The 27,317-nt window shown below is 40.4% G+C and overlaps 1 protein-coding gene across 1 annotated transcript; it reads left to right on the forward strand.

Annotated features, from left to right (window-relative positions):
* Nucleotides 1-327: 327 nt before the first annotated feature.
* On the forward strand, nt 328-27,317 carry Frrs1l (ferric chelate reductase 1 like). The gene is made up of 5 exons (XM_087184201.1): nt 328-595; nt 12,780-12,864; nt 15,503-15,641; nt 18,034-18,280; nt 21,894-27,317. Exons 1-5 carry the CDS (start codon nt 343-345, stop codon nt 22,064-22,066), a joined length of 897 nt encoding a protein of 298 aa, XP_087040327.1. The 5' UTR covers nt 328-342; the 3' UTR covers nt 22,067-27,317.

A 27,317-nucleotide genomic window follows, 5' to 3' on the forward strand; every position in this document is an offset into this window, starting at 1 on the left:
CCGCGGAGCACACTCTGGGTAGCAAGGGACCAGGAGGACTAACTCTGCACAGGTGGGAGACTGAAGGAGGACGCAGAGGGAGGTCCAGGCGGTGGGAGACGGGAAAAATCTAGACAGTAGAAAGCAAGCAGCCGGGAAGGGGGTGGCGGCGGGGAGGAGGAGATGCGGGGAGCACGGGGGAGGCTGCGGGTCTGGAGCGAGGATGCGCAGAGCGAGCGGGTGGCTGTCGTCTCCGCGGCTGCGCGGGCGCGGGCTGGCGACGGCGACAGCGGCTCGGTCCCAGCCGCGCCCGCGGCGCCCCGCTGCGGCCGAGCGGCCTGGCTGCGGGATCCGTGTGCAGCGATGGCGTGGCCGCCCCGCCAGTGCCCGGGCCCCCGGGCGCCGCTGTTCCTGCTTCTGCTGCTGCTGCTGCTGCTGGCGGGGCTCGATCCCTGCTCCGCCAGCCCCGCGGATGACGGCGCGGGCCCTGGGGGCCGGGGACCCCGGGGCCGTGCGCGGGGGGACGCGGGCGCCGACGAGGCGGTGCCGCGCCACGACTCCTCCTACGGCACCTTCGCGGGGGAGTTCTACGACCTGCGCTACCTGTCGGAGGAGGGTGAGGCTGCAGGAGGCCGAGGGCCTGCGGGAAGGGAGACCCGCGGGCTGGGGACAGAGGGGCGCAGGAGCGGGACGCGGTCGGTTGGTGAGGGTGCTGGTAGAGGCAGCTCAGACCCCCGCCAGCGTGGAGGAAGGGCTAGGAGAGCTGCAGGCGCATGCTGTCCGCTTTGCACTTGGGGAGACTGAGGCACGGAGACGGAGGTGACCACTCAAGTCCTGCGAGGCCTTGGACAGGGTGTGCTGTCCCCCCTCCCTCCGGCGTCTGGCCTCTGTCCTTCCTGCGGGAGAGGAGGCCACCATCTGGCCTGAGGTGTGAGAGACCAAGGCAGCTGGTAGAAAAAGAAACCCCAACTTCCAGAGATGACCTACATCTGTGGCCCCGCCCCATCTTCTTAGCGTTCTGTTGGTGCTCACTGCCCTGGCGCCAGAGCTGGGTCACATCTCCCTTCCCACTCCCAGCCCTCTTCTCTGTCACCACACGCACAGTATGGGCTCCTAGTGTGAGCCACCACTGTTGGGGCCATGTGGGTCCAGCTACCGAGGGACTGTCAAGCACCAGCCTCCCTGTAGGCCAAACTGACTGGGTTCAGAAGGAATGGAGAGTCGGGTTGTACTTCTACAGCTTTGGGAAGTACTGATCTTCCTTTTCTTCTGCTAAGAGGGAGATCCAGGAATCAGTCTGGGGTTTGAAATGTTGATACCTGCTGGGATGTATTTGTTGGTTAGGATTAGGTCTGCCTCTATACAACGTACAAATGTTAATACCATTGATATGATAAAATTTCCCTCTCATGTAAAGAAATCTAGAACTAGGGAATACAGAACTGGTATGGAGGCTCCATGGCCTTCACAGAACCTGGGTCCTATTCTTCTGCTTTTTCATAGCATGTGCAGTGGACCCTTGACTTACAAACTCAATTCGCTTCTAAGGGCTGGTTGTAACTCAAGTTGGTCAATTGAAGGCTCGGGCTCCTCTACACAGCCTTCAAAGTCTCTCTCCTGTATACAGGCAGATCTCAGTGTCCTTAGAGAGACACTGGCCCAGGATTTCTCAACCCCACACAGGAAAGGATGTTGTAATGTTCCTTCCAGAACTCTTTAAGGGTTAAATCTGTATCTGAGACCATCTGGAAGCACAAGCGGCCAGCATTTGGGTTGTAACTCAAGACTTTGATCCTAAGTTAAAACTGGAATTCCAGTTGTGACCCAAGTTGTTTATATATGAGGCCAGTCGTAACTTGAGGGTCCACTGTAATTTCATAGTCCCAAATAACTGCTGGAGCTCCAGCCATTACATACACATTCCAAATAGTGAGAAAGAGGAAAAAAGGACATTGACTATCTTATAAGATTACTCAGAAGTCTCATATAACAGTTCTACTTACTTCGATGTGTGGTCACACATAGGAGACTAGAAACAAGCCTTTTAGCCGGGGCATGTATACCCAATTAAAAAATTGGAATTATTATACTAAGGAGGATAGAGAATAGCTTCAGGAAAATGCATTGGTTAGGTACAGGCTTAACTGCTGAAACAGAGACTCTAACACGCAGTGTCTTATATAAGACTGTTTTTCTCTCAGGAAAGTGTCTGGCTGGTCCGGGCTGAGAAGGCAACTTTGTTCCACATGATCATTCAGGGATCCAGGTGCCTTCTATCTTGTTCTTCCACCATCCCCTAAGGCTTTGTCCTCATTCCAGGTCGCTCATGTGGCCTTGTTCAGAATTGAGAGAAGGCAAGGAGAAGTTCAGGGGAAGCAGTTACCTTTTAGGCTGGCTGCACAATCATGCTGCTGCTCATGTCATTTGTCAAGAACAGAAGTGCATGGCCTGGTGTCAGGGGAGGCTAGGAAGTGTAGTCCTCTTGCTGGGCAGCCATGTGCTTAGGAAGAAGGGGTAAATGGGTTGGGGGGTCGGAGGACAACAAGCAGAAGCAGAGTCTGTCACACTGGAAAAGGATAAATATTCCAAAACCTATTTCTGAGAGCATCTAATGCATATTTATTCTGCACACAGCCAGCATAGTAGGGCCAGGTGACTTAAATGTGACATGGGAGAGTTTATATTCTGATTGCCACATGTACCTAACAAGTGAAGAAAAAAAGCTCAGATTCTATTTGTCAGTTTGTACATACAGAGAGAATGAACTATTGCTTACGTAGTGCAGACAGTTTTATGAAACGGCTTTGTAGAGTCAGGCTGGGAAGTCAACGAGACTGATGGGATGGGAGAGGGAGGACACTTAGGTGAGGTGACCAGAAGCTAGTGGCAGGGCATATACCATGTGTGTACAGATGCCTGGTTTGTCTGCTTTCCCTGCCTACCCATTCTGCATACACAGTGGGCTTAACCTTCCTAAACTCCACCTCTAACCTAATTCTGCTGGTGGTTTCTCTCTCTCTCTCTCTCTCTCTCTCTCTCTCTCTCTCTCTCTCTCTTGCTCTTTCTTTTTGGTTTGTTTGTAGTACTGGAGATTGAACCCAGGGCCTTCACACTGAGCTACATCTCCAACCCTTTTTTATTTTGAGATAAGGTCTTGATAGGTCTCTAAATTGCCCAGGCTGGGCTTGAACTTGCAGTCTTCCTGCCTCAGCCTCCCAGAGTGCTGGGGTTACAGGCATGCATCACCATATCCAGCTTTAAAAATCTGTGTTAGTTTCCATCTGCTTCCTAGAAGAAGCTTCAGCTCCGTATCTGTAGTTTTCTTTCTGGTCAGACTTCCCTTCAGTACCATCTCTCACCCTTTTTCTTCCCTACCCTGAGCTTACACTTCCCATTCTTCTTTTGCCCTCTCCTCTGTTGCACTGTCTTTCAGCTCCTCCCACCAGCTGGTGGGTGCTGGTGGGGTTGCCTGTGGGGCAGGACCTCTGCTAGGCTGCCTGGATAGGACTTGCCCAAGGCTCTCAGAAATCCTCAGTGAAGCTGCCTGAAAGGCGGATGGAGAAGGGCCTGCCAGAGAGGGAGAGGCAGAACCTGGAGAGGGTGTTCTCGGAGGCAAAGGAGAAGAAAGTGTCAGGAAGCAGTGTCCCACACCATGGTGAGGACTGACAGCATGAAGACTCAAGGTAGTCCATGGACTCCAGAGAGGAGAGGCCAGGGCTGGTCCTGTCTAGAACAGAGTCAGTGGGGAAGGGAGTGGCAGGTGAAAATTATCAATCCAAGTGTGCTTCTCTAGTGATCGGAATACTGGCTTCCTCTATATATTTGATAGTATGAAACCAGAAAAAAGAATTAGAAAAATAGGGGTAGGTATAGGGATTTCCATGAGACTTGGGGAGAGCCCACTGACCTTTACCTACCCTGTCCAGAGATTCTTTCTCCAATGTCCAGATTGCTCAAGACCCCCAAATCCAGAGCCTATGCGCTGGCTGATTTGGTGTTTCTGATCAATCCCTGCCCCCACAATGTGTTCACTTTTCAAATTTAAATTATGTATTTGTTTCACTATGCTAGTTTTCAGAATTCCACTATCAGTCTATACTACTCATGTTCATAGTCCCAGCTCAAATGCCACCTTCTTCAAAGGGCCATTCCTGACTTTCTCCTCTCCCGGCCCCATGCCACTAGATGAGGGTCCTAGATGAGCACACTGTCGAGTCCTGCTGTGACCTTTCTGTTTTCTGTGCCTAGGAGTTTGGATAGGATCTTAGTGCTTGAATATTACTATTCATATCTCTTTCCCTTGAGGTTTTCAGCCCAGAATGGGAAACAAATTACCATTTGATTATGGGCAAATACCCTACCCTGAGGGTTCTGTGGAAAACAGACAACTGAGTTGAATGTTGGCTTATCATTGTACTGCATCTTCCATGAATCTAGCTTATTGAAGCTAACTTTTCATAAATGTTTACTAGGTGCCAGACACTGTTTTCAGATGTTTTATCCACATTAATCTTTATAACACCCCTGTGAGTTAGATACTACTATTATCCTCACTTTAGAGTTAAGGGAGCTGACCCACAGAAAATTTAAATATTGTAGCTAAGGGCACACAATTAGAAAGTAGCAGAGAACTGTGCATTTGTTGATTGACTTTATGGATAAGATGGTGCAAGGGATGTGTCCATTCTACCTAGAGTTGAGGGCCCCTGTTGACAATATGCTGGGAAGTGGAATTGGAGCAGTGGAATTGGGTATTTTTATGAACAAACTTGAAGAGTTTGGAATTGATGTGGTAGGCAGTTAGAAACTACAGGTTCTAAGTAGCAGAGTGCTACTGCAAAGGCTCCATTCATATGAGTGTGAAACTTTATACAGACATCATTCACTAAGGCATTTGCCATTTCCACTTCATTGTAGGGCTCTGATTAGTAGAAACAGTGATTCAGCCAGTCCAGAAAGAAGCTGATGCAGTAGTTTGCAGAGATGAAGCTGAAGGTATGGCCAGACAATTTCTGGTTAAAAATTGAAGGAATCAAGTACTAAACTGACACCAGAAGGCTGTGATCCAAGTAGTTAATTAGAAGCAATAAATAGCAAACCAGAAGCCATTAACCACCCAGTAGAGTATGAAAAACGGGCTCAGGGGATTGCAGGAAAGGAATAGTGTCTGTGAATTAGATAAGAATGGAAACCACAAAACCGTATTGAGAACCTCGAAAGACAACCAAGAAAATTACTTCTTCTTGTGTTATGGAAATATCTGACGGGAGGAGATGGTAATAGAGAAGAAGTAAGGGGAAGAGAAAAGAAGAAAAAATAATTATTTTCAAAGACAGAGAAGCATAGGTAGGATTATAGGGTCTATGTAAAAAGAAAAAAGGAGAGACTTTTAAAAGAATTTTTTGAACCCCACACCAGTGTTATTTTGTACCATTCAGGTTTTTATATTAGAAGAAAAAAATGTAGCATCAAAATAGAAAATGAAATGAAAGGAACAAGCCAAATGAAAAAGTGATGAAAAATGAGAGACTAGACAAAAAGTTAAAGGGAAGGGGAAAGAAAGCCTCCATATATGTGTGGCTCATCCACATGTCTCAAGATGGAGGAATTCAGGTCAGTGTAGGGAAGACAATGAAGGTGTAGGGTGAGGGACGGGATTTCTGGTTCGGAGAGATCCACATGGACCTGGAATGGCTGTGGTAGAACACTTGCCTAGCATGCACAAGGCCCTGAGTTCCATCACCAATACCACACAAAAAATAATGGGATAAAATTTAAAAGGTGGTGTGTGGGGGAAAGAAGGGAATCAGATATGAGGGTCAAAGGGTAGGCTGAAGTATCTGAGGAAGAAAAAACAGGAAGTGATGACTGAGTAAAGGTACCAGGTAGGGGAAGGATTAAGGTTTTCTGATTAGGAGACTTGAGTGGGTGGTGGGATTGTTCACTGAGACAGAAAACTTGGGAAGAAGAGCATTAAGGAAGTGGAGGAACTTGGTACTGGACACTTAGAGTTGATTTGCTTGTGGAATATCCAGCTAGAATTCTCTGGAGGCAGATGGCTGAACTGTTGGGCTTTATAAATAAAGAGGAAAGGCTGAAAATTAGGAAATTGGGGTAACAAAGAGAATAAATCTAAAGAAAGTAGAAGGAAACATAATAAAATAACAGGGACGTAGCTGAATTATTGAAATAGAAACCAAATATTCAGTAAAGATAATTGAGAAAGGAAAAAATGGGTCTTTAAAAATACAGAGTTCAGTGTATTAGGGTTCTGCAAAGAAGTACAACCATTGGATATATTTTAAAGATTGGCATACAAGACTGGCAAGTCCAAAATCTGCAGGCCAGCAAGCTGAAAACCCAGGGATGAGCAATGTTACAGCTCAAGTCCAAAGGCATCCGCTGCTGCCTTACTGGGGAAAGTCACTCTTTTTATTCTTTTCAGGCCTTTGACTGTCAGGTGAGGGCCACCCACATGGAGGTCGGTTTGCTTAACTCAGAGTCCACCAACGAACTGTTAACCCCCTCCAAAAACGCCCTCAGAGGGACATCCACAATAATGTTTGACCACAAATCTAGGCAGCTGGGTCCAAGCCAAGTTAACCCGTAAAATTAACCATCAGAATATGTTCTTACAAGATTGGTCAAACAAGAAAAACAGAGAGAGAAGAGAAATAATATTAGTAGATACAGCAGAGATTAAAAAGGTGATTAAGTTGTAATTGTAACGATAAAAATAGAGATAATCTGATTTAAAATAGGGAATCTCTAAAAACACATTTTTCCAAATGGAAACAAAGTCTTTGTAAATAGGGAAGGGTGGAGGGGGTGAAAGGAGGGCAGGGGAATGGGGGAAAAAATAAGACCCAAGATACATCATGTAAAGTTACAAAATCCCAATGATGGATGTAACTGTATTGTATACCTAAAATGTACCAATAAACGTAATGGGGGAAAAAAAGACATTTTTCCAAAGAAGATATGCGAGTTGCCAAGGAACACATGAAAATATGTTCAAGATCATTGGCCATTCAGAAAATGCAAATCAAAGTCATGGAAGACTGAGGGCATAGCTCAGTTGTGAAGCACTTGCTTAGCTTGTGTGAGGCTCTGGATTTGATCTCCACATTACAAAGAAAAAAAATTGTAATGATATACCACTCCCACCTACTAGGATGGCTAGAATTTTTTTAAAAAGGAAAGTAGCAAGTGTTAGCAAGGATATGGAGAAATTAGACCTGTCATATATTGTTGATAAGGATGTAAAATGTTGTAGCTATTTTGGAAAATAATTTGGCAGTTCCTCAAAAAGTTAAATGCAGGGTTAGCAGATGATGCAGCAATTCTATTCCAGGGGAGTTGAAAACATATGTTCACACAAAAACTTTTACATAGTAGCATTATTCATAACAGCAAAAAATGGAAACAACCCAAATATCTATAAACTGATGAATGGATAAACAAATGTGGTCTATCCATAAAGTAGAATATTGTTGAGCCATAAAAAGAAATTAAGCTTTGATACACGGATGAATATAAAAAAAATATGCTACTTGAAAAAAATCAGACACAAAAATCCATATATTGTATTATTCCATTAACATTAAATGTACAAAATAGGCAAATTCATATGTTGACCTTATAGGGAAATTTGATTCAGTTCTTATCGAGTTTGGTTTGCAACCAGAATCATAGAATTAAGTTTGTGAACCGAGGTACCACTGTAAATGAGAGCAAGTGAATATTTTCATGTCTTTGGGATGGAGCGCTCTTGTCCTAGGCAAGACCCTAAAAAGCGCCAACCAGAAGAAAAATGCTTATCCTGACACATCAGATTTAAAGATTTGAATCCAAGAGGAAAAAACCCTCATAGACAAAAAAGAAGTAAAAAACTAAATTGGTGGTGGATTGGGAGAAAAAATGGCCACATCTGAAGCCAACACTTTTCTTAAATACTTAAATTTCTTAAGTTCTCATGAAAAAGATCAAAACCCAAATAATAAACAGAACAAAGAGGATAGAGATAGACATTACAGAAGGGAAAAACCAAATATTTAGTTGACATATAAGAGATGTTGATTCTACCAGCACTCGGGGAAATCCAAATTAAAAGTTGGGAATTATAACGCCAAGTACAGCCACAGATGTGGGGGAACTGGGGGTGTAACACGCTACTGATGGGACTGTCAGCTGGAGCTGTCACACTGAGCACTACCCTCATTCAGCTTTGTGGAATTGAAGATGTGACCTGTCAGTTTCTCTCCTGGTTTATTAAAACACCAAATCTCTTGCATATGCTTACAGGAAACGTAGGTAAAGATGTTCATCTCTTCATTGTTTGACAAAGCAAACATTGTAGGAAACTGAAGTGCCTTAACCTGGAAAGATATTTTAAGAAATGTGTTTATACATCAGGGAATACTGTACTGTTCAGCCGGGAGTCTTACATTTACCTATGTAGGTTGAATTCCAAAGGAAAATATTAGACAAAATGAGATTTATTGTATTGTATCATTTATATGGATTAATAATGTACAGGAACACTGTAGCTTTTGAGAACACATGCACAATATAAACACATAGATGGTGAGTAGTGAATTGGGTCAGGCCCTTGTTAGTCTACTGTTTGGCTATGTCCAGACCTGTGGAAGGCCATGGGCTGTCTCACATGGTGCACCTGTTACCAGTGTGGCATGGTAGAAGTGAGAAATTGTGCCTAGAACCTGGACTTTGGGTACACATTCTGTTGCAGGTAGTTTTGGTAAATTAACCTCCCTCCCCTGATAAATCATGCAGCAGGTTCAGAATGGTGGTGTTGAGACTATGAAGAGCTTTTTGCAATGTGGGTAAGTAGAACTCCATGCTCCACGGAGGTGAGAACCTTTCCTTCAATCCCATGTTATCTCATTTCCACTGTTACTAGTGTGTTAAGTTTATCAGAAAATGCTGTTTTTCTAAGATGCATGTGTCTGTCAGAGTGCCTTTTTCTTGGTACTGAAGATTAAACCCAGGGCCTCGTGTGTGCTAGGCAAGTATTCTACCACTGAGCTACATCCAGTGCTCTTATTTGAGACGGGCTGTTGCTAAAGTTGCACAGGCTGGCTTGAACTTGAAATCCTCCTGCCTCATCCTTCCAGGTAGCTGGGATTACAGGCATGCACCACCACATCTGGCTAGCAAAAAAATGTTTTTGAAGTAATTTACCCCTAGAAATGTGTAGTGTATATGAAACAGAATATTGAATATCATTCAAAATGATACCTGCTAATAAACTACAGTCTTGGAAAATACATTGTATATCTGAGGATTGATCCATTTAATCTATCTGTCAAATTCTAGTTAGAAAGACAGAAATTATCCTGTTTTAAAACAGGATGAGCAGCCCAGGGAATTTTCTAAGAAGAAATTGAGGGACTAAAGAAGCAAAAACAGAGACCAAGGCATCAGGAAACAACTCCACCTCTGGGGGTGAGGTTGCAAAGTGAAAGACCTGGGGTTAGCAGAACCTGCAGGCTCAGACAAGGGGCCTCCCATAGTTGTGACATTGTTCGAGAATGGGGGTCTGCCCAGTTCCTGGTCCCGTGGAGCAGCAGAATGAGGCTAGTTCTGGGAGTCTTGCAAAAAGCTGGGAACTCAAACCAACTGCCACTGTAAGGATGAAGCAGAGCTACTGAGGGTTTAAATATTGGAACAGCAATCTAACAGGAAGTAAAGTCCTCTTTGCCTCCTCCCGTCTCCCTTGAATGCCTTCTATTGGCACTGCCTCAGCAGCTGGCAAAGGAGGATGGTTTGCAAGTGCTCAGCCTCTGGAAGGCTGGGTTGTAGCCAGTAGACAAGAACATAGATACTGGCACATAGTACAAACATATTTTATACCAAATGTTGAGAGATCATTTAATTTCAGGAATAATTGTTCTGCTTTAGTCTAATACCAAATCCTACTAGTGTACTGCAATTTATTTATGGCGCTAAAGACCCAGAGGTAGTGTAAACTTCACAAGTTAAAGGTCCTGGGCCACAGCAAGACTCTCCACACTTCAGACCAACCAGCTATAAATGTAGGGCCTTCCTCCCACCCCTGTCCCATAATTTGCTAGAATGACTTGTGGAACTTAGAAAAGCACCATGCTTATAATATGTAGAATACAGCTCCAGACCAGCTAGTGAAGAGAAACATAGGATGAGGTCTAGCAGGCCCCCAAATGCAGTTTCCATGCTCTCTTATGGAATCATCACGTCACCCTCCCGACATATCAACGTGTTCAGCTAGGAAGGCCCACTGAGCTTCAGTGTCCAGAGCTTTCGTCAGCGTTTTGTTATGGAGGCATGATTGATTTAATCACTGGCCATGTAACTGAACTCAATCTCCTGCCTCCCTGTCTTCCCTTGAGGTAGGACTGGCTCCAAGCCTTAAACCTCTAATCACGTGATGGGTTTTTCTGGTGACCACTTCTCATTCCAAGTCATTTCATCTCTGCACACTCAGGTGTGATTCAAGGGGCTTTTGAGTAACAAAGACACTCCTGTCTGGCATGCTGGGGGCCCGAAGTTCAACCTCCAGCATTGGAGAGAAAAGGTATTAAAAGGATGCACAGATACATTTAACAGAATACAAGTTCTCATCCCAAGTTTTAGAAACATACCAGATGATGGAACATTAGTGCTAGAGAAGCTATTTGCCAACACTAATAAATTAGTTCAGAACATTTATGTGAGCTTGGTTCCGAAATTTGCTTTTATTTGGAGTTTAGAAACCTGTTTTTCTTACCCAATGGTTATTAGTTCTCTGTTCACTTTACAAAATTTAGTGTAACACTAATCCAGTGCTAAAAAATAACCGGCATTTATGGAGCTGGAAATCTAGCATATACCAATGTATCAATCTAGAAGGTAGGAAATAGTGAGGCTGTTTGACATGTGCTTCCTTTTGAAGATAGTATTTAAATTGCATGCAGGTTATGCTAATCAGGGGGCTATGTCCCTTTGTAACTTCAGAAATGGAATGGAAAAATCCTGTTATGTATATAAATGGAAAAAACCTACTATCAAGTACATAAATGTATCATTGTCAGTTTTTGGTTTTGTTTTTTTTTTTTTTTTTTTTGGTACCGAGGATTGAACTCGGGTCCTTGCGCTTGCTCAGCAGGCGGCAAAACCACTGAGGTAAATCCCTGGCCCCTGTTTTTTTATTTAGAGCAGGTGGAATCTAAGTCAGAAGCAACATTAAAAGAGATTGTCTTTGTCAGTCACCATCAGAATCTAAGTACACAGTGAGTACATAGTCATTGCATTCTTAGATAAATATCCTGAGAAAAAATTGCCTCAGAACTGTGGTGAGAAACCAGAGGAAGAACATATATGAAGATGCTTAACATAGGCTTGTAGCATTGAATAGCTGTTCAATAAATATTAAGAGAAAAACAAAAACTCACCCAAAGCAGGATTTAGTCTATAATACTGAAATAAGTGTAGGCTTTAGTACAAAACTAAACTAGAAAAAGTAATGCGTGTGACACAATTACTTAGGGGTGGTGAAAGTCAGGTCATGTGTTCAAGGTCTAGCATCATAGAACTGGAATATCCAAGGCTGGCGATTTAGCTCAGCAGCACCGTCTTTCAAGCACAAAGTCCTGAGTTTAATCCCTAGTACCGCAAAAAAAGAAAAAAGAAAAGAAAAACAAAAAAGAAAAGAAAGGAAGAAATGGAATATCCAGAGTGCACCAGATATGTGCCACCAAAGTGTGGCCTAGAGACTCCCTCTCTCCCCCTCCTTCCCTCTTTCTCTCTTTCTTTCTTTTTCTTTCCTTCCTTCCTTCTTTCTTTCTTTCCTTCCTTCTTTCCTTCTTTTTTGTTTTTTGCAATGTTAGGAATTGAACGCAGGGCCTTAAGCCTACAAAATACATGCTCTACTGAGCTACATCCCCAATCCCTAAAGTATAATAAATCTAATGAACCAAAATAAAACAAAACTTAATTTAAAAAGCATTATGAACCACAAAAAGCTTTAAAATAATTGAGAAAAAGTTAATTATTTTTCTCAAGTTTATTTACGTTACCTAATATCTGTGGTTGATTTTATTTTATCATTTGACAATCATTTACATATTTGTGTCCAGTGCCATTCTCTGTGCTAGGCAGAAAACATACATAGTACCTGTGTACATAAGCTCAACGGGCCAGGAGAAAAATATTTCTGTTATAAACTGGAGGTATAAGGCAGCCTGTTCTTCATTGTGTGGTTTAGTGCATCATGGTGGTAAGTAATCTCATAAGAAACACACACTCCTCTTAGAACTCTCTTTAAGGAATTTAGAGACATATGAAACTGTTACTGCTTAAGCAAAATGGCAGATCAGAGAAAGGGAATGGAAAATCTTATCATATATGTAAGTGGAAAAAAACCCTACTATTGGGGACATAAATGTATCATTGTCAGGTTTTTTTCTTTAAAGCATGGGTATTGCATTAAAACTGATTTTAAAACTAAGCGACAGTGGTTACATGGAATTATGCTCCATTGTCTTCTGTTCCTTGACTATAAAATGAGAAGAGGGCCCGTCCATTCCTACATCCTACATAAGTTTGAATCCAAAGGTGTGTGCTCCATGCCTGCTCCTCATGAAGGGAGTAAATTCGGCTTAGTTAAAAATCCTTTTCTGTGTCCCCAAACATTGCTAGACATATGCGACAGAAAATAGGCAACACATATTTTTTTTTAAATCTCGTTGGTAAAGTTGTTACTAGATTTTCTAACCATTATTTATTCTTTTTTCTTTCCGTTATTTATTCTTACTGCCCAGGTTACCCTTTCCCTACTGCTCCTCCTGTGGATCCATTTGCCAAAATCAAAGTGGAAGACTGTGGAAAAACTAAGGGATGCTTTAGGTTGGTAGAAATGCAAGTTGAATAAATTTAAAGCTAAGAAATCTGTTTATTTCTCAAGGTAGTATTTAAATTGCATACAGTTCATACTAAGCAGGGGCCTGTGCCCCTTTATGACTTCAGCAAGGTTATGGAGTTTTCTAATGGGTACTCAGTGTTTTAGCTCAAACATGCATGAGACCCTGGAACATTTCTCTAGTTCTCCATTTCTGGCTGCAGTGACATTGGTACAAATCATTCCTCACCAACTGGTTGTGTGAGGAAGATTCATATGACACAGAATGTCTGCTTATTCAGCTGGGGCTATGGGCAGGACAGTTGATGATAGACATGTCTAATACCCCATTTCTTTTCAAATGAACAGTCATGAGTTGTAGCTTTCTGAGCAATGCTATCAAGTTGTTAAGAAAGTGTTACTGTAGCTAGCTTGTTAGTTCAGACCTGGTGAGGGCTTACATGATGAATGGGAGTCAAGACATGATGGCCAGGAAACAGCACTTCGGGCATTGCCCTGAGTAAAGGTTTTGATGGCTACTGCACTGAGGGTCCTGGTTTGGTTGTTTGTTGCTCAGAGGAAACATTGAATACAAGGGCCTTGAGCGTTCTTTGGATGACAAGGTCATTTCAAAGATATTTTTAAAAAACCTGATACTATTGTTGAGGAAGATAGCATTATATAATTTTGGTGATTGGGAGATGTTTTTCAGAAGGGAAGAAATTTTAGTAACCTGCTGGCTTCAGAATGACTTGTATACTGGCCCATTTCCTGCTTTTTAAATTTTCCTTAGTTCATTTCACTTTTCTTTTTTTTTTTTCTTTCTAGTTTCAGGTTTCCTTCATCTTACATCTCTTCTGTGCTGTTCAGGGTATCCCTGATAGCATGTAGCTTGTTTTTGCCTCCCTCCTCCATCAAAACTTAGCACCTTTGTATCCTGGTTCTTCCACTATCTGCCATCTGAGTTTAGATTATCTCACCTATTGCTTATTTTTCTTTTCTTTTTTGTGCTAGAGATTAAACCCAGGGCCTAGTGCATGCTACACATGTGCTCTACCACTGAGCTACACTCCATTGCTATAATTTTCTATCTTTTTGACAGTGGGCTTGCTTTCAAATTAAGGCTTACTGGTTCTTAAAGGATCCACAGGTCCTTTGTAAGAAAATTTGAATTTGTGTTTTTATGTCAGTGATGCTCTTTGAAAAGATCAGTGTATGAATAATCTAACATTCTGGATAACCATTTTATATTGCTGTATGTTTTGGTGTCTGATTTTGTATTAGTACTAAGTAGCCCAAGAGAACAAAGGCAAATTTATAAATAAATGATGCATTTATACTCAGTGTTTGCAAGATGAAATATTCATTTGGTGCAGATAAGATTGGAGAAGTTGAGCCATCATATTGTGGTCAGTAGTTAGAACATGCTCAACTTGGAAGACTCTGCATGATATAGTCAGATATTCGACATATACAACGCAGAAATGTACTTCCAGTAAAATCACATTACCAGTGACATAAATGCTGTGAATTTCAATGTTCCTGGGTTTTTAGTTTGATTTATATATAATTTTTGAATTTCTGTTATTTTAACTATGAAAATGTGTAAGTAAAAAGAGTTGATATAAGTTTAATTAACTAAGACAATTTAAATTAATTCAAAGAATCCTTCTCCTTTAAAGATATTCAGAATTAATTTAGTAATGTGAGAAATGTACTCAGTCATCCAAACCCAAAGAATAGACTTCAGAAGCAGGAAAGACAGCGAAAGCAAAGCTTTAATACACTCAGTCTTGTATGCCGGGTTCTCTGAAGGACAGACACATGCAAAGCAGTTGCACCAAGCATTTTAAACTCTAGCCCATAGATGGTCCCTTCCCTTTGTTCCTCATTGGCCCCAGACTAGAGGAGGCACAATCTTTCCCCGAACATCACCTAATGTTTCATCCCCTCTTTATAAGGTAATCCCCCAGTCCCCTCCCAATCTGAGTTTGGATTTCTTCATAATACTCTGTTCTTTTCTCTGGAACCTTCTGAGAAGCAGATGTGCCTGTAGAGTGATTTCACATGACCTTGGAATTACATTACTATGTTTCTACTTAGCTTTAGCTAGAAGAATGTTTTTCTTCTCCCTTTACCTACTCACACCTACAGAGGCTCTCTTGCTTACTATTTTTATCTTCTCTCAAGGTCTCATCTGCCCAGGGACCCTCCAAATGCATGAACTTTGTCAGGCAGTTAGATAACTGTCAATAATTTTCCACTCAGATTTTAACTATTTTATCTTGAAGATGGACCACTTTAAGTTCTTTTTTCTTACAGTAATAGCTGAAGTTTAAGAAACTCTAATATAATGCAGAGAACATTGGGAGTTTAGAGACCCAGGTGCTACTGCCATTACTGCCTCGGACTTCACTATGCAACCTGGGCCAAACCCCTTCTCTTCTTTGGACCTCATTTTTTATGTAAAGTGGAATAGATCATCACCAAGGTCCCTAACTGGGTGAAGCTGTGTTTTTGAGATCCCAAGAAGCAGAGATCTAATTTATTTAATAATCCTTAGTATCCTATTTGATACATGGTAGATGCTCTCTTACTGTACTTTTATAAGTATAAGTGCCAATGTCTCTTCTGATGTATCCTTAGATATGGCAAACCAGGCTGTAATGCAGAGACCTGTGACTACTTCCTTAGCTACCGGATGATAGGGGCTGATGTGGAATTTGAGCTGAGTGCAGACACAGATGGCTGGGTAGCAGTTGGATTCTCTTCAGACAAGAAAATGGTAAGATGTAAATCATGATAGAAACTGGATTTTCTCTTTAGTTTGCTGTGCTTTTTTTAGATTTTTAAAAGCAAATTAATTGATAGAAGCAGTATAATGTTTATATTACATCTCTCTCTCTTTTTTTTATGGAACCGGGGAACGAGCTCTGGTCCTTGTGCTGGTGAAGCAGGCAGCAGAACCACTGAGCTAAATCCCCAGCCCTATTACATCTCTCTTACTGCAAGTTTTTCAAAAATTCAAAGCACACACCTATAATCCCAGGTACTCAGGAGGCTGAGATAGAATGATTCCAAGTTTGAGTCCAGCCTAGGCAATTTAGCAAGACCCTGTCATAAAATAAAATTGTTTAAAAGCCCTGGGACTGTAGCTCATCCATAGATTACTTCCTTAGCATGTATGAGACCCTGGATTCAAACCCTAGTACCACAAATGAAATAATAAAGTAAAATATTCAATCTAATTTAAGTGGAAGGATTGGTAATCAGAATATAAGGTGGCTTGTAGAGCCATAGTCATAAGCTATGTCCACAGTAATGCTGCAGGAAGTGCCTCTAGGACTGCATATCTAAAAGCAGAAAGCATTTACACTGTTTCTGGATCACACATGTGTGCATTGATTGGGCTCAGCTCATTGTAGGTGGAGCCCAGCTGTACAAGATGGGAGTCCATGGTTTGGATTCAGGTTTTCTCTAATCAGTCTGGAATGCACTACCAAAACATGTTCTTTTCATCGCGGAAGTTAAGAGGCACTGGAAACAAACTGTTTTTCCCCTCTACTTATACACTCAACACTGAACATGTCTATGACCAGATATGTGGTGGTTCTTTGCTACATACCAAGCGCTTCTCTGATGGACACCAACTGGTCTCCTCTAATTCAGTTCATTTTTATTTATATTTTTTGGTACCGGGGATCAAACTCCGGATCTTGCGCTTGTGAGGCAGGTGCAGTGCCATTGACCTAAATCCCAGCCCTCAGTTCATATCTGATAGCATAAGATCCCACAAGCAAAAGGTCAGTCTGTCTCTGTGTAACCAAGTGCAGTGGTTTATTCTTTGATGAACACAAAGCTGATAAGCACAACCAGGATTTATTACTTGCGGCAAGTAAGGAAAAAGCACTAGGGATAACTCCCAAAGCAGCAGCATCTTGAACAAAGAAAACACAAGGGGATTTTATTGGAAGAACTTTTGCTTATTCAGGTAGGAAAGACTTGCCATCTTGTAGAGACAGGATACATTACATGTTATAAAAAAATGAGTAGTGGGACACATTTGGGCAGAGAATGTAGAATTATAATAGCAAAGTTTACTCTAAGTTACCTAAAAAGATTAAGTCAGAGTGACTGGTTGGATGGTTCATTTGGAGAGCCTTAACTGAAACAACAACCAAGTTTTAATGAATGTTAGTCATTTAAAGGGGCAGCACCCCTTACACACACACACACACACACACGCACACACACACACACGCATAAGTAATTGTCCCTAAAAGCATGAGGTATGATCGAAAAAATATGGTAACTTTTCTAAAAAACTGATTATAGTTAAAAATATATTGCCATTAATCCCCCTCAAAATACTCCCCCTTGCTTTGAACATACTTATCCCATCATTCTTGCCACTTTCTGAAGGTTCTGGAAATCTTCTTTAGTGAATGTCTTTAGTTACACTGCCATGGCTGCCTCAGTGTCCTGAATCAATTCAAAACCTTTACCTTTCATGGTCATTTTGACTTTAGGAAAGAGCCAGAAGTTGTATGGTGCCAGATCTAGTTAAAAAAAAAAAAAAAAAAAAAGTGAATGAGAACGCACTGTAATAGTTTTACTTGACAGAAATTGCCTTAAGCATTTTGAATCAATTCAGGACATCAAGGCAGCCATGAAAAGACACACATAAAAGAGGACTTCAAGAACTGCTTTAGAACATGGCAAGAATGGTTATTAGTGTGATCAAAGCAAGGGGTACTATTTAGAGGGATATTAATATCAATGTGTCTTTTACTATAATAATTTAAAATTTTTAAAAATTTACACATTTTCTGTTATGTTTTCATCATACCTTGTACCTGCCTAGCTACTAATACTCACTTTAGATGCCAATTGCTAGTCTTAAATTGTGACCTGTGTAAAAATCCGAGTTCCCACAAACCCCTCTTTGAATTTCATTAATTTACTAGAGTAGCTCATAGAACTCCAGTAAACATCCATTTACTATAAAGGATATTGCAAATGAACAATATCTGTACCTCATCGGTGAGGTACATTCCCAGCCCTAAAATAATTTTTGATAGGATTTCAAATTACGGAAGTGATGGAATGTGTACTTCTGAGTGAAAAGTTTGCAAAAGGCAAATTGACTTTTTTCTTCTGAATCATTTCCATGTTAGGGTGGTGATGATGTCATGGCATGCGTCCATGATGACAATGGCAGGGTCCGCATACAGCACTTTTATAATGTGGGCCAGTGGGCAAAGGAGATTCAGAGAAATCCTGCCAGAGATGAAGAAGGAGTCTTTGAGAACAATCGAGTCACCTGCAGATTTAAACGCCCTGTGAATGTTCCCAGAGATGAAACCATTGTCGATCTCCATTTGAGTTGGTATTACCTATTTGCCTGGGGTCCAGCCATTCAAGGTAAGCTTGCATTTCAGCATCTGCATTGAGCATCAGACTTACCATGATGATGATGATGATGATGATTATTATTATTTTGATACCAGGGATCAAACTCAGGACCTTGCATTTGCAAGGCAGGCGCGGTGCCACTGAGCTACATCCCCTGCCCACGTTTATTATTAATTGACAACACATTGTGTGCACCAGACAGCCTTAAGCATTCCAAATAATATAAAAAGAAAAAGAGCTATGACTCCTTTCTTCAGATGGTTATGATGAACTTATCCCCAAGGACAAGGAGCACACACGTGCAAAGCTAGAGCATCATGAGATAGCACGTGGTGAGTTATGTGCTTGATGAAACAGGTCATATGTCTGCTGTGTGGGGTATGGGTTGTTTAATTCTCACAATGTTTCCACTTACTCCTCACCACAACCTGCAGAGGTCTAGACATTATTATCTTCATCTTCGAGAAATTAAGAAACTTGCTCAAAGCTATACAACTAATTAAGGGAAGAACTGAAATTCAGTCCTAAGTCTGTCTGACTCCAAAGTCAGTGAATACCCTTAACCCATATCCTCAAATAGAAAAATACTGGACAGACAAAAATTTCTCTTGAGGTTGACTGCAAGCATGTTATGAGTGCTCACTTTAGGACTATTCTGGTGGTCACAAATCCACCAAATTATCTTATAAGTCCCTCCCATTACTCCTCAAATATTAATGTGCCTGAGGGATTCCTTGGCTGTATTGTTAAAATACAGTCTTCTGCAGGCCTGGGTGGGGATGGGCTTGAGATTCTGTATTTCTAACAAGTTCCCTGGTGATGCTGACCCATGGATGACCTCACCTCAGGAGGCAAGGCTCTTCAGCATTTCTCCAGCAAAGACCCAGGGACATCAGGAGACCTTTTAGCAACAGATAAAATCAAGTCACACTGTGTCTGAGCATTCCTCCTTGTTGATCAGCTTAGGAGCCCGACCAAGAAGTGAGTTTGGTTTGCAGTCCTTATGCAGGAAACTCATCTTGCTTCCTGATAATTCCATCTTTCTTTACTGTGTGCTTAGCAACTCTGTGTTGTGTCATCTGATCTCAGGTTTTGAGAAGTGTTTTTTTTCAATTTGTTTTCATTGATTGCTGTGGAGATTGCATAATAGATACCTCCAGATTTCAAACACCTTTCCCATTTACTTATTTCTCAGTGGATCTTCAAGTACTTTCAATATCCTGGGAAATAAATTAGATCTTAGCCTAGAGAAATGAACTCATTCAAGTGCCGGAATTTGGAATCTTTAAAATCACAGTTTGCGTATTGGTTCTTGCCCTTGATAGCTATATAATATTCATCCTACTATCTAAAATCTGAACTTCATTTCCTTATGTTTAAAGTGGAGATAATAATAGTATCTATTTTATAAGATTTGAAAGGATTAAATGAAAACAAATATTTGAAATTGCTTTGCAGATTGGAAAGTGCTACACAGCGGCCCTTAGGTATCTGCAGGGAACATTTTCTAAGTCCTAGTAGATGCCTGAAACCCTATGTATACCATGTTTTTAAAATAAGAAATTAACAACAATAAAAAAAAGAACAATAATGATATAATGAGTTAATATAAATTTAATCTCTCATTTTCTCTCTCACAATATCTTATTGCACAGTACTGTATTTTTGGGCCCTGATTGACTGTGGGAAAGTGAAACCATAAAAGGTAAACTCACTGATAAGGCTGACAACTGTATTTCAGAAGGTCATCTTCTTATGTATATGGTGCTCTATCCTCATGTTCAAAGTCCTCTCCGATTATATGTGGCTTTATCTGATAAATTTTTGTAAGACTTCTGTTTTCTCCTCACTGTTTCCATGCACAACAGGCACATTCCCACCCAGGGTACAGGCTTGCTTTTTTCTTGTTTCCTGAGTACCCTTCTAATGGCCCTCTATTGGTCAAATCTTAACCATTCTCTAAAGGTCTCTTTGAGGGGATGACCTTTGAGTTCAGGCTCAAAGTGGATATGGACTGGATTTTCCTCACAGGGAGCATAAACTGGAAGTACATGGTTAAGTCTAGGAGCTTCTGTAGGTGATCAGGAAGGAGAGGTGAGGTTGGAGGAGTGAGAGGACTTTTGGGAGAGAAGAATCCTGAAGAATTTGTGCTAACAAGTGCTAGCCCTGGAGCTGAGACTTTACATGTAAAGTTCAGCAGGGCTTTTCCACCAGAAATCACCTTAAAAACCCCTACTCTAGCCAGGGATGGTGGCACATGCCTATAATCTCTCTCTGAAAAACTGAGGCAAGAGGATTGCAACTGTAGCCCAGCCTGAGCAACTTAGTGAGACCCTGTATCAAAACAAAATATAAAAAAGGCTGGGGATGTAGCTCAGTGTGAAGGCCCAGGGTTCAATTTTAGGTAACACACACACCCACACACACACACACACACACACACCCTACTCTGAGCCCTAGCCTTAAGAAGGCCTTTGCACTGAATACATAAGCCTTAGTTTCCTTGATGCAAGTTTCATATGGCTATTCAGGAGGCCAGGCACTGATATTAAGCTTTGACTTATTACACATCCTTTTAAAGAAATGGCGTTGAGCTTTCTAGGTTGCTCATCCTGGCCTCAAACTCCTGTGCTCAAGTGATCCTCTTGTCTTATCTTCCCCAGTATCTGGGACTACAGGTGCACACCACCGTGCCCAGCTTATTAACCACTTTTTATTTCTTTATTCTTTATTTTTAATGGTGGTGCTGGGATCAAATCCAGGGCCTCACATATGCTAGGCAAGCCTCTACTACTGAGCTACACTGCCAGCCCTTAACCATATTTTACACATATCCTTTTCCCCTTTCCACTTGTAACCAGGTTTTAAAAAAAAGTTTCCCATCCAAAGACTTGTTTGGTTTCATAGTCATCCTGTTTTCTGTATTATTCTTCCCCATTCCACCAGACAGACATATGGACACACACCTCCTCTGGTCTGGCTGGGACAGGCTACTTCTTTATGTCCTACAGACAATGAAAGAGGCTTCCATCTATAAGGGAGATGCTGATGTCATCAGGAGTTGCTGATGCTGCATATATAAAAGATAGATTGAAGTAGAAAAAAATATGTAGCTTTTGCTGTTTGAAATCAAAATGTACTTTATCCACGTGGTGTTAAGAAGATGAAACTTGGGCCGGGGATTTAGCTCAGTGGTTTCACCGCCTGCTGCGCAAGCGCAAGGACCCGAGTTCAATCTCCGGTACCAAAAAAAAAAAAAAAAGAAGATGAAACTCACTAGAAACACGACAAGTAGGAATTTGTACAACCCCATTTAAGTAGCAGTCTTAAAATTAGGATACCATGGAGAGACAAATAGTGTACTGATGTTGGGTGGGGTTGCACATTAGTGAAAACCAATTTATTTGGATGAATTTAGCTAATTTCTGTGTTCTTTGTTATATGTACAATTATAGAGAATTCTGATGATAACTCTAATACCTGATTCCGGATCTTTGTAATCACTATGGATGTATTCACCACTGAAGACTTTTCTTCAGCTTTTCTGTTGTTTGCCTATATACCATTTTAAGTCTGTACTTTTTCCAACTGCCCTCTCATGTTCTATTTCGCTTTCTTAAAGGCTCCATCACCCGACATGATATAGACTCTCCACCAGCGTCCGAGCGCGTCGTCAGTATTTACAAGTATGAAGACATTTTTATGCCCTCAGCTGCCTATCAGACCTTCTCATCTCCATTTTGTTTGCTTCTCATTGTTGCCCTGACCTTCTACTTATTGATGGGAACTCCTTAACCACAGCTTCAAGGTCAAGAGAGTAAATGGATTGGAAAGCCTTTAGTATAAATATATTTTCCAAGAATACCCGGTGTAAATTTAGCTTCTGTTATTTAAAAACAACTCATGATTTTAGCTTTTCAGAAGAAAGAACAAGCTTCTTTTCTAGTTCAAGAGGATTGTTTAATAATGATCCTACTTTTGGGAAGTACTTAAAACTTTTGTAAGCACTTTCAAATGTGTTTTTTTTTTTAATTTGAGCTTCACAATATCTCTGTGTTGGCTTGATAAAATTATGAGTACCATCTTCCTGATAGGATTTCAGATCGGGAAAGGCTGCCTTTTTATGACCCACATGTTGTGTAGCCTCAGCCACTTGGTCACATGACACTTAGCAAGGTAGAGAATGAGCAAGGAGCAGAAATCAAGTCTCTGAATGGTCTTTAGTGTCAGTGCTACAGCCCAAGAGAATTACTTTGAGTGTTACTAGGGGACAACTTTACTGAAAGTCAGAAGTTCACAGGCAGCCTTTTGAGCAAATTCCTGTACAGCATAAGTGCTTTCGGATGTTTACACAGTTGAGGGGGAAATAGGAGAGATTGCAGTAACGTGAAAATGATTATATTTCTTTTAAAATTTTTCAAAATGAGTGCATAGTTATGAAAAAATATTTTTGTACTGCTGTTTGGGAAAGTTAGAAACAGAATTGTGTGCATTCCTGAGGATGTAAAATGATTTTAATGATGAAACTACGGGAATTCTTAGCAGTTAGAATTTAGGCTGTTCTGCCACTGTATTTTATAAACTAAGGTAGGTATTCATTTATGATTATAGACAATTCTGTTGTCAAAATTAGCATATATTAAGTATGTGTTATAACAGATAAATTATCTTAACAAAAATTTAAGGTGTTTTAATAATACTTCAACATTTTGGAGATTGTTGAGATTTGGAGCAAAAAATTTAACATGAGATTTTTTTGTTTTTTAATTAGAAAATGGGAAAATGACCTATAAAGTGAACTCACCTGGAGTATTAATTCAAAATTTTTAGGGTTGTGAATTAGACTGGCAGCCAGTGTAATTTATAGTGATGCCTTGATGTAATGTGTTTCCTTTTAACAAATGAACTCAAATGTTCCTTTGTCCCAAATGTTTGTGCTAACAGCCCATTTAGAGGAGAGGTTTCTCTGAGCATAGTTACGCTGCTGAGACATTTCCGTTGCAATGTTCTAGATTTCTCTGACATGGCCCCATTGCTGGTTCCAACTTTGTGATTAAGCAACATGGAGCCTTCGATTTCTAAAGCCATCTTCAAGATTCATGTCAGAGGTAAAAGTTTGTCTGTGGGGAAGGCTTTCAAATTCTTCTGGACCTGAACCAAATAAGGAAAACTGTTACATTCTGTGACACTGTGCAGTTACCATGTACTTCCAAGGGATGTTGGAGATATACTCCTCATTGCAGATGGGAGAGATGAAATGATAACAGGTGAGCAATGGAATTGCAGACCCAGGGTTCAAGTCCACAGCTCCACTTGAGTACCACTGCCTCTTCACTAAGCCCTCTGGTCATGGCTGACCATAGCCTGTGTAGCGCCTTCTCAGCGACTGGTTAGGAGTGAGGCTGTTGATGATGCAGGCACCCATGTTGTAAATAGGAAAGCACATATTTTTATATTTTACTCTCATGTGTATAATATTTGAGCTATAAATGGGTTAAAACAAAAGAGAGACTTCAGTTAGTAACAAGAAGGGAAGGAATAAATGAGTGGAGTTTCCTAATGCTTACATTTCAAGTCAAGCTACTTACTTCACTAACTGTACTTTGATTACCAGTTTTGCATATTTATGCTTAGAACTCTCAATGACTTTCTCTTAGTAAAATGCAAACCATTTGCTAAACTCCAATATTGTTCCTTCTTCCCCATTGGTATATCCCAGCAAGACTGAAGGGCTCTTAATTATCATTATTATTATTATTATTATTATTATTATTTTGGTACCGGAGATCAAACTCAGGACCTTGCGCTTGCGAGGCAGGCGGCAGAACCACTGAGCTAAATCCCTGGCCCGTGAAGGGCTCTTAATTCTACAGATTTTGTATTTTTTTCTTTTGGCAGTGATAGGGATGGAACCCAGGGCCTTGGGCATATGCATGCCAGGGAAATGTTTTACTGAGCTATACCATAGCCCCAGACCTCCCCTCTCTTAACTCTCATGTGTTCCAAGTGTTCAGACATCCTCTGCCTTCCGTGGATAATAAAGTATTATTCATCACGGCTTAATTACTTTTTCTTCCAGTCCCCTGGACTAGGTAGGTTTGGGTCTCTGCCTAGTGCTCCCTTGGCTTACTGGGATTTCTCATCATAATACTCATCATACTTCATAATAATTGCTGGCTTTCTTCTTCCTGCTGACTCCTTAATGCAGGGACGCTTTCTCTTTACTCATCTCTGTAGCAGGCCTACTCCATAATAGGTACTCAGCAAATATTTGTGAAATAAGTAAATAAACGAATATATATTGTTATGGCAAATTTGGTTCAGAAGGCCTGTATTTCATATAAATATTAGATTGGCCAACATTTGTATATTCTTCCACCTGTGATCAAACCATAAGCAATTCTTTTAGCAAACACTGAACTTTGTCTTTTGAAACATAAATAGAAAATCATTAGTAACAATGCTATTTTGCCCTACAGTGAAGATTAGTTGACATTTTAAAACAATAATCATTGCTCAGACATAATAATTCACAGAGTAGGGATGTAGAATAGCATTTGACCGTCACCTCAGAGAACCATCAATTCATAGACATGCTGAAGGTAGAACTCTATGGAGTTTAACTTTATTCATTTTTACCTAATAGAAAAGAACTCTTACTTTACCTCTGTATTCTCACTTTCTAATATAATACTTGTCACAGGGGAATTGCTCCACCAGTGCTTTTGTAAAATGTTTGAATAATAATAATGATGCTAACTAAACGAGCTTAGTGCTGTTCTAAGCAAGTCACATGGATCAGTTCATTTAATTCTCATAGGATATTTCTATTAATACAGTTTTACAGAAGAATAAACCGAGGCTAGTCATTTGACATAAGTTATCAGGACTGGTGAGGACTTTAGAGACCATTTAATAAATTCAGTGTACTTATTTTACAAGGGAGCAGCAAAGTCCTAGGAGGTGACATGATTTCCTACACATTCATGCACCTTCAGGAAAATTTATTAAAATTTTTATTAAATGGACCCTACTATCCTTGTAATTTACAATGAGTAGGAGGACTTTTATATTTATATTTGGGGAAAGGAGCATATTTTACTTTCTACCAACTTTCTTTTCTTTTAAAACATTTTAATTATTTTTTCAATCATTTTAGTGTTTTTAATCAGATTTTTAAAAATAATACACAGATTGGGCAAAACTGGAAGAATGTATTTGTCTCAGTTAAAAAGTGACTTGCCTAAAATTGTGGTTCGTCTTCTAACTTGGAACCCAATGCCCTTTTATTACCCAATTGTAGTCTCGAAGGCAGATTTATAAACATGATTTCAGACAAAATGTAGGGGCTGTATTTAATTATCTTGGGCTGGTGTTTGTTATTAAAGAAATCAGGAAGTTTGGGCATATCAGGGATGGATTCTATCCCAGATGGTACTTACTACTATTTCTTTCATTAAGTTTACTGTTTATATTCAGGATTTTGTCTTAAGAGAAGTTACCACTGAAGTTATGTGTCATTCTTAGCTGTAGCCCAGGGGTTGGTAAACTTTCTTTGTAAAGAGCCAGATTGTAAATATTTTTGGCTTTGTGCTCTATGTCTCTCAGGTCTTCCACTCTGCTGCAGATAGTACATAAATGAATGAGCATGGCTATATTCCAGTAAAACATAATTGACACTGAATTTGAATTTCACATAATTTTCATATATCAGAAATGTTCTTTTGATTTTTAATAGCTGTTTAAAAATGCAAAACCCATCCTTACCTTGCAGGCTGAACAAAAAAAGGAAGCAGGCTGGGTTTGGCTCCTGAATTATGATTTTCCCACATTCGTTCCATCAGCGACACATGAGTGTATCACAATCAGTTTTAAATTATACTGCCAGTAACTTACTCCTGGTCAATTGTAAAAATATCAGTTAGTGCCTAATTTGTTTTTATAATAATTCAGAATTGATTTATTACTATAAATAAATGGCATAATGGCATTTCCATGCGCTTATATTCTATTTGAAGTGGCAGTAAAGTACAGAGCTGATAAGCTACAGTTTTGTTTTACCTAAGCTGTGGCAATCGTGAACCATTTTATTGTTGAACTGCCCTTCATGGTGGGAATTTCGATGCTTCAGAGTAATTTATTTCCCTGTAGAAATTTATCAAAATATGCCACACCCATGGGAATTTTACACATGGTATGCATCCTCTATATGAGGGAAAAATGTTTGAGGGCCAGTGCACTAGGCCAAATCCTGAGATGTACATACTTTGTTGCTGTATATACTTGTATATCCTTGTACTCTAAACAGAATTGATTTTGTTCAGCGAGCAGTTTGATTGTTCGCAGTGTGTTTATATATATATATAATATATATATTTGTACATACATGATGGGATGGGGTGTGAGTATATTTATACATAAATGTATATATATAAACACACCACAGGGATTTTAAGATCTTTGTCAGGATTGTTTCTGTTTTTGATTCCTTGACCATTTTAAAACCCAAGAGATAAAACATTATGTATGTTACAGGCAAATGTGCACTTGAGTTTATAGCAATTTAGTTTGTATATAGGAATTCCTGCATCTTTAGTTGAGCCTTGCCTCTTCCACTGAATATTATATGAGTTGTTATGAACATATGAAGTGCTGGGCATGGTGGCGTACACATGTAACCCCAGCAGTTGGGAGGCTGAGACAGGAGGATTGCCTAGAGTTCAAGGCCAGCCTGCACTACATAGCGAGACTCTGTCTCCAAAAAAAAAGAACATATGAAGTATCATCCTCGAATTTGAGTTTTCTATACTGTTAGTTAAGAAACCATGATTAATATTGGCCGAGCCATTGGCATATTAATGGAATCTATATACTCTTCATAGTTAATTAGATTCTTTATTTAGTTAGCAGATTACTTAGTTTCAAGTTGTTCTTCTCTATTTTTATGTTTAACAGATGACTTGCATGTAAGTTTCTTTTCATGAAAATGATAGCTAGGCTAATGTGATTTTAAATTTACCTGGAAACCAAGGATTTATGTGATACA

The sequence above is a fragment of the Heterocephalus glaber genome, unplaced genomic scaffold (assembly GCF_053883595.1).
Source record: "Heterocephalus glaber isolate CG9 unplaced genomic scaffold, H.glaber_assembly_v1.0 deba00001481, whole genome shotgun sequence".
In the NCBI taxonomy this organism is placed as follows: domain Eukaryota; kingdom Metazoa; phylum Chordata; class Mammalia; order Rodentia; family Bathyergidae; genus Heterocephalus; species Heterocephalus glaber.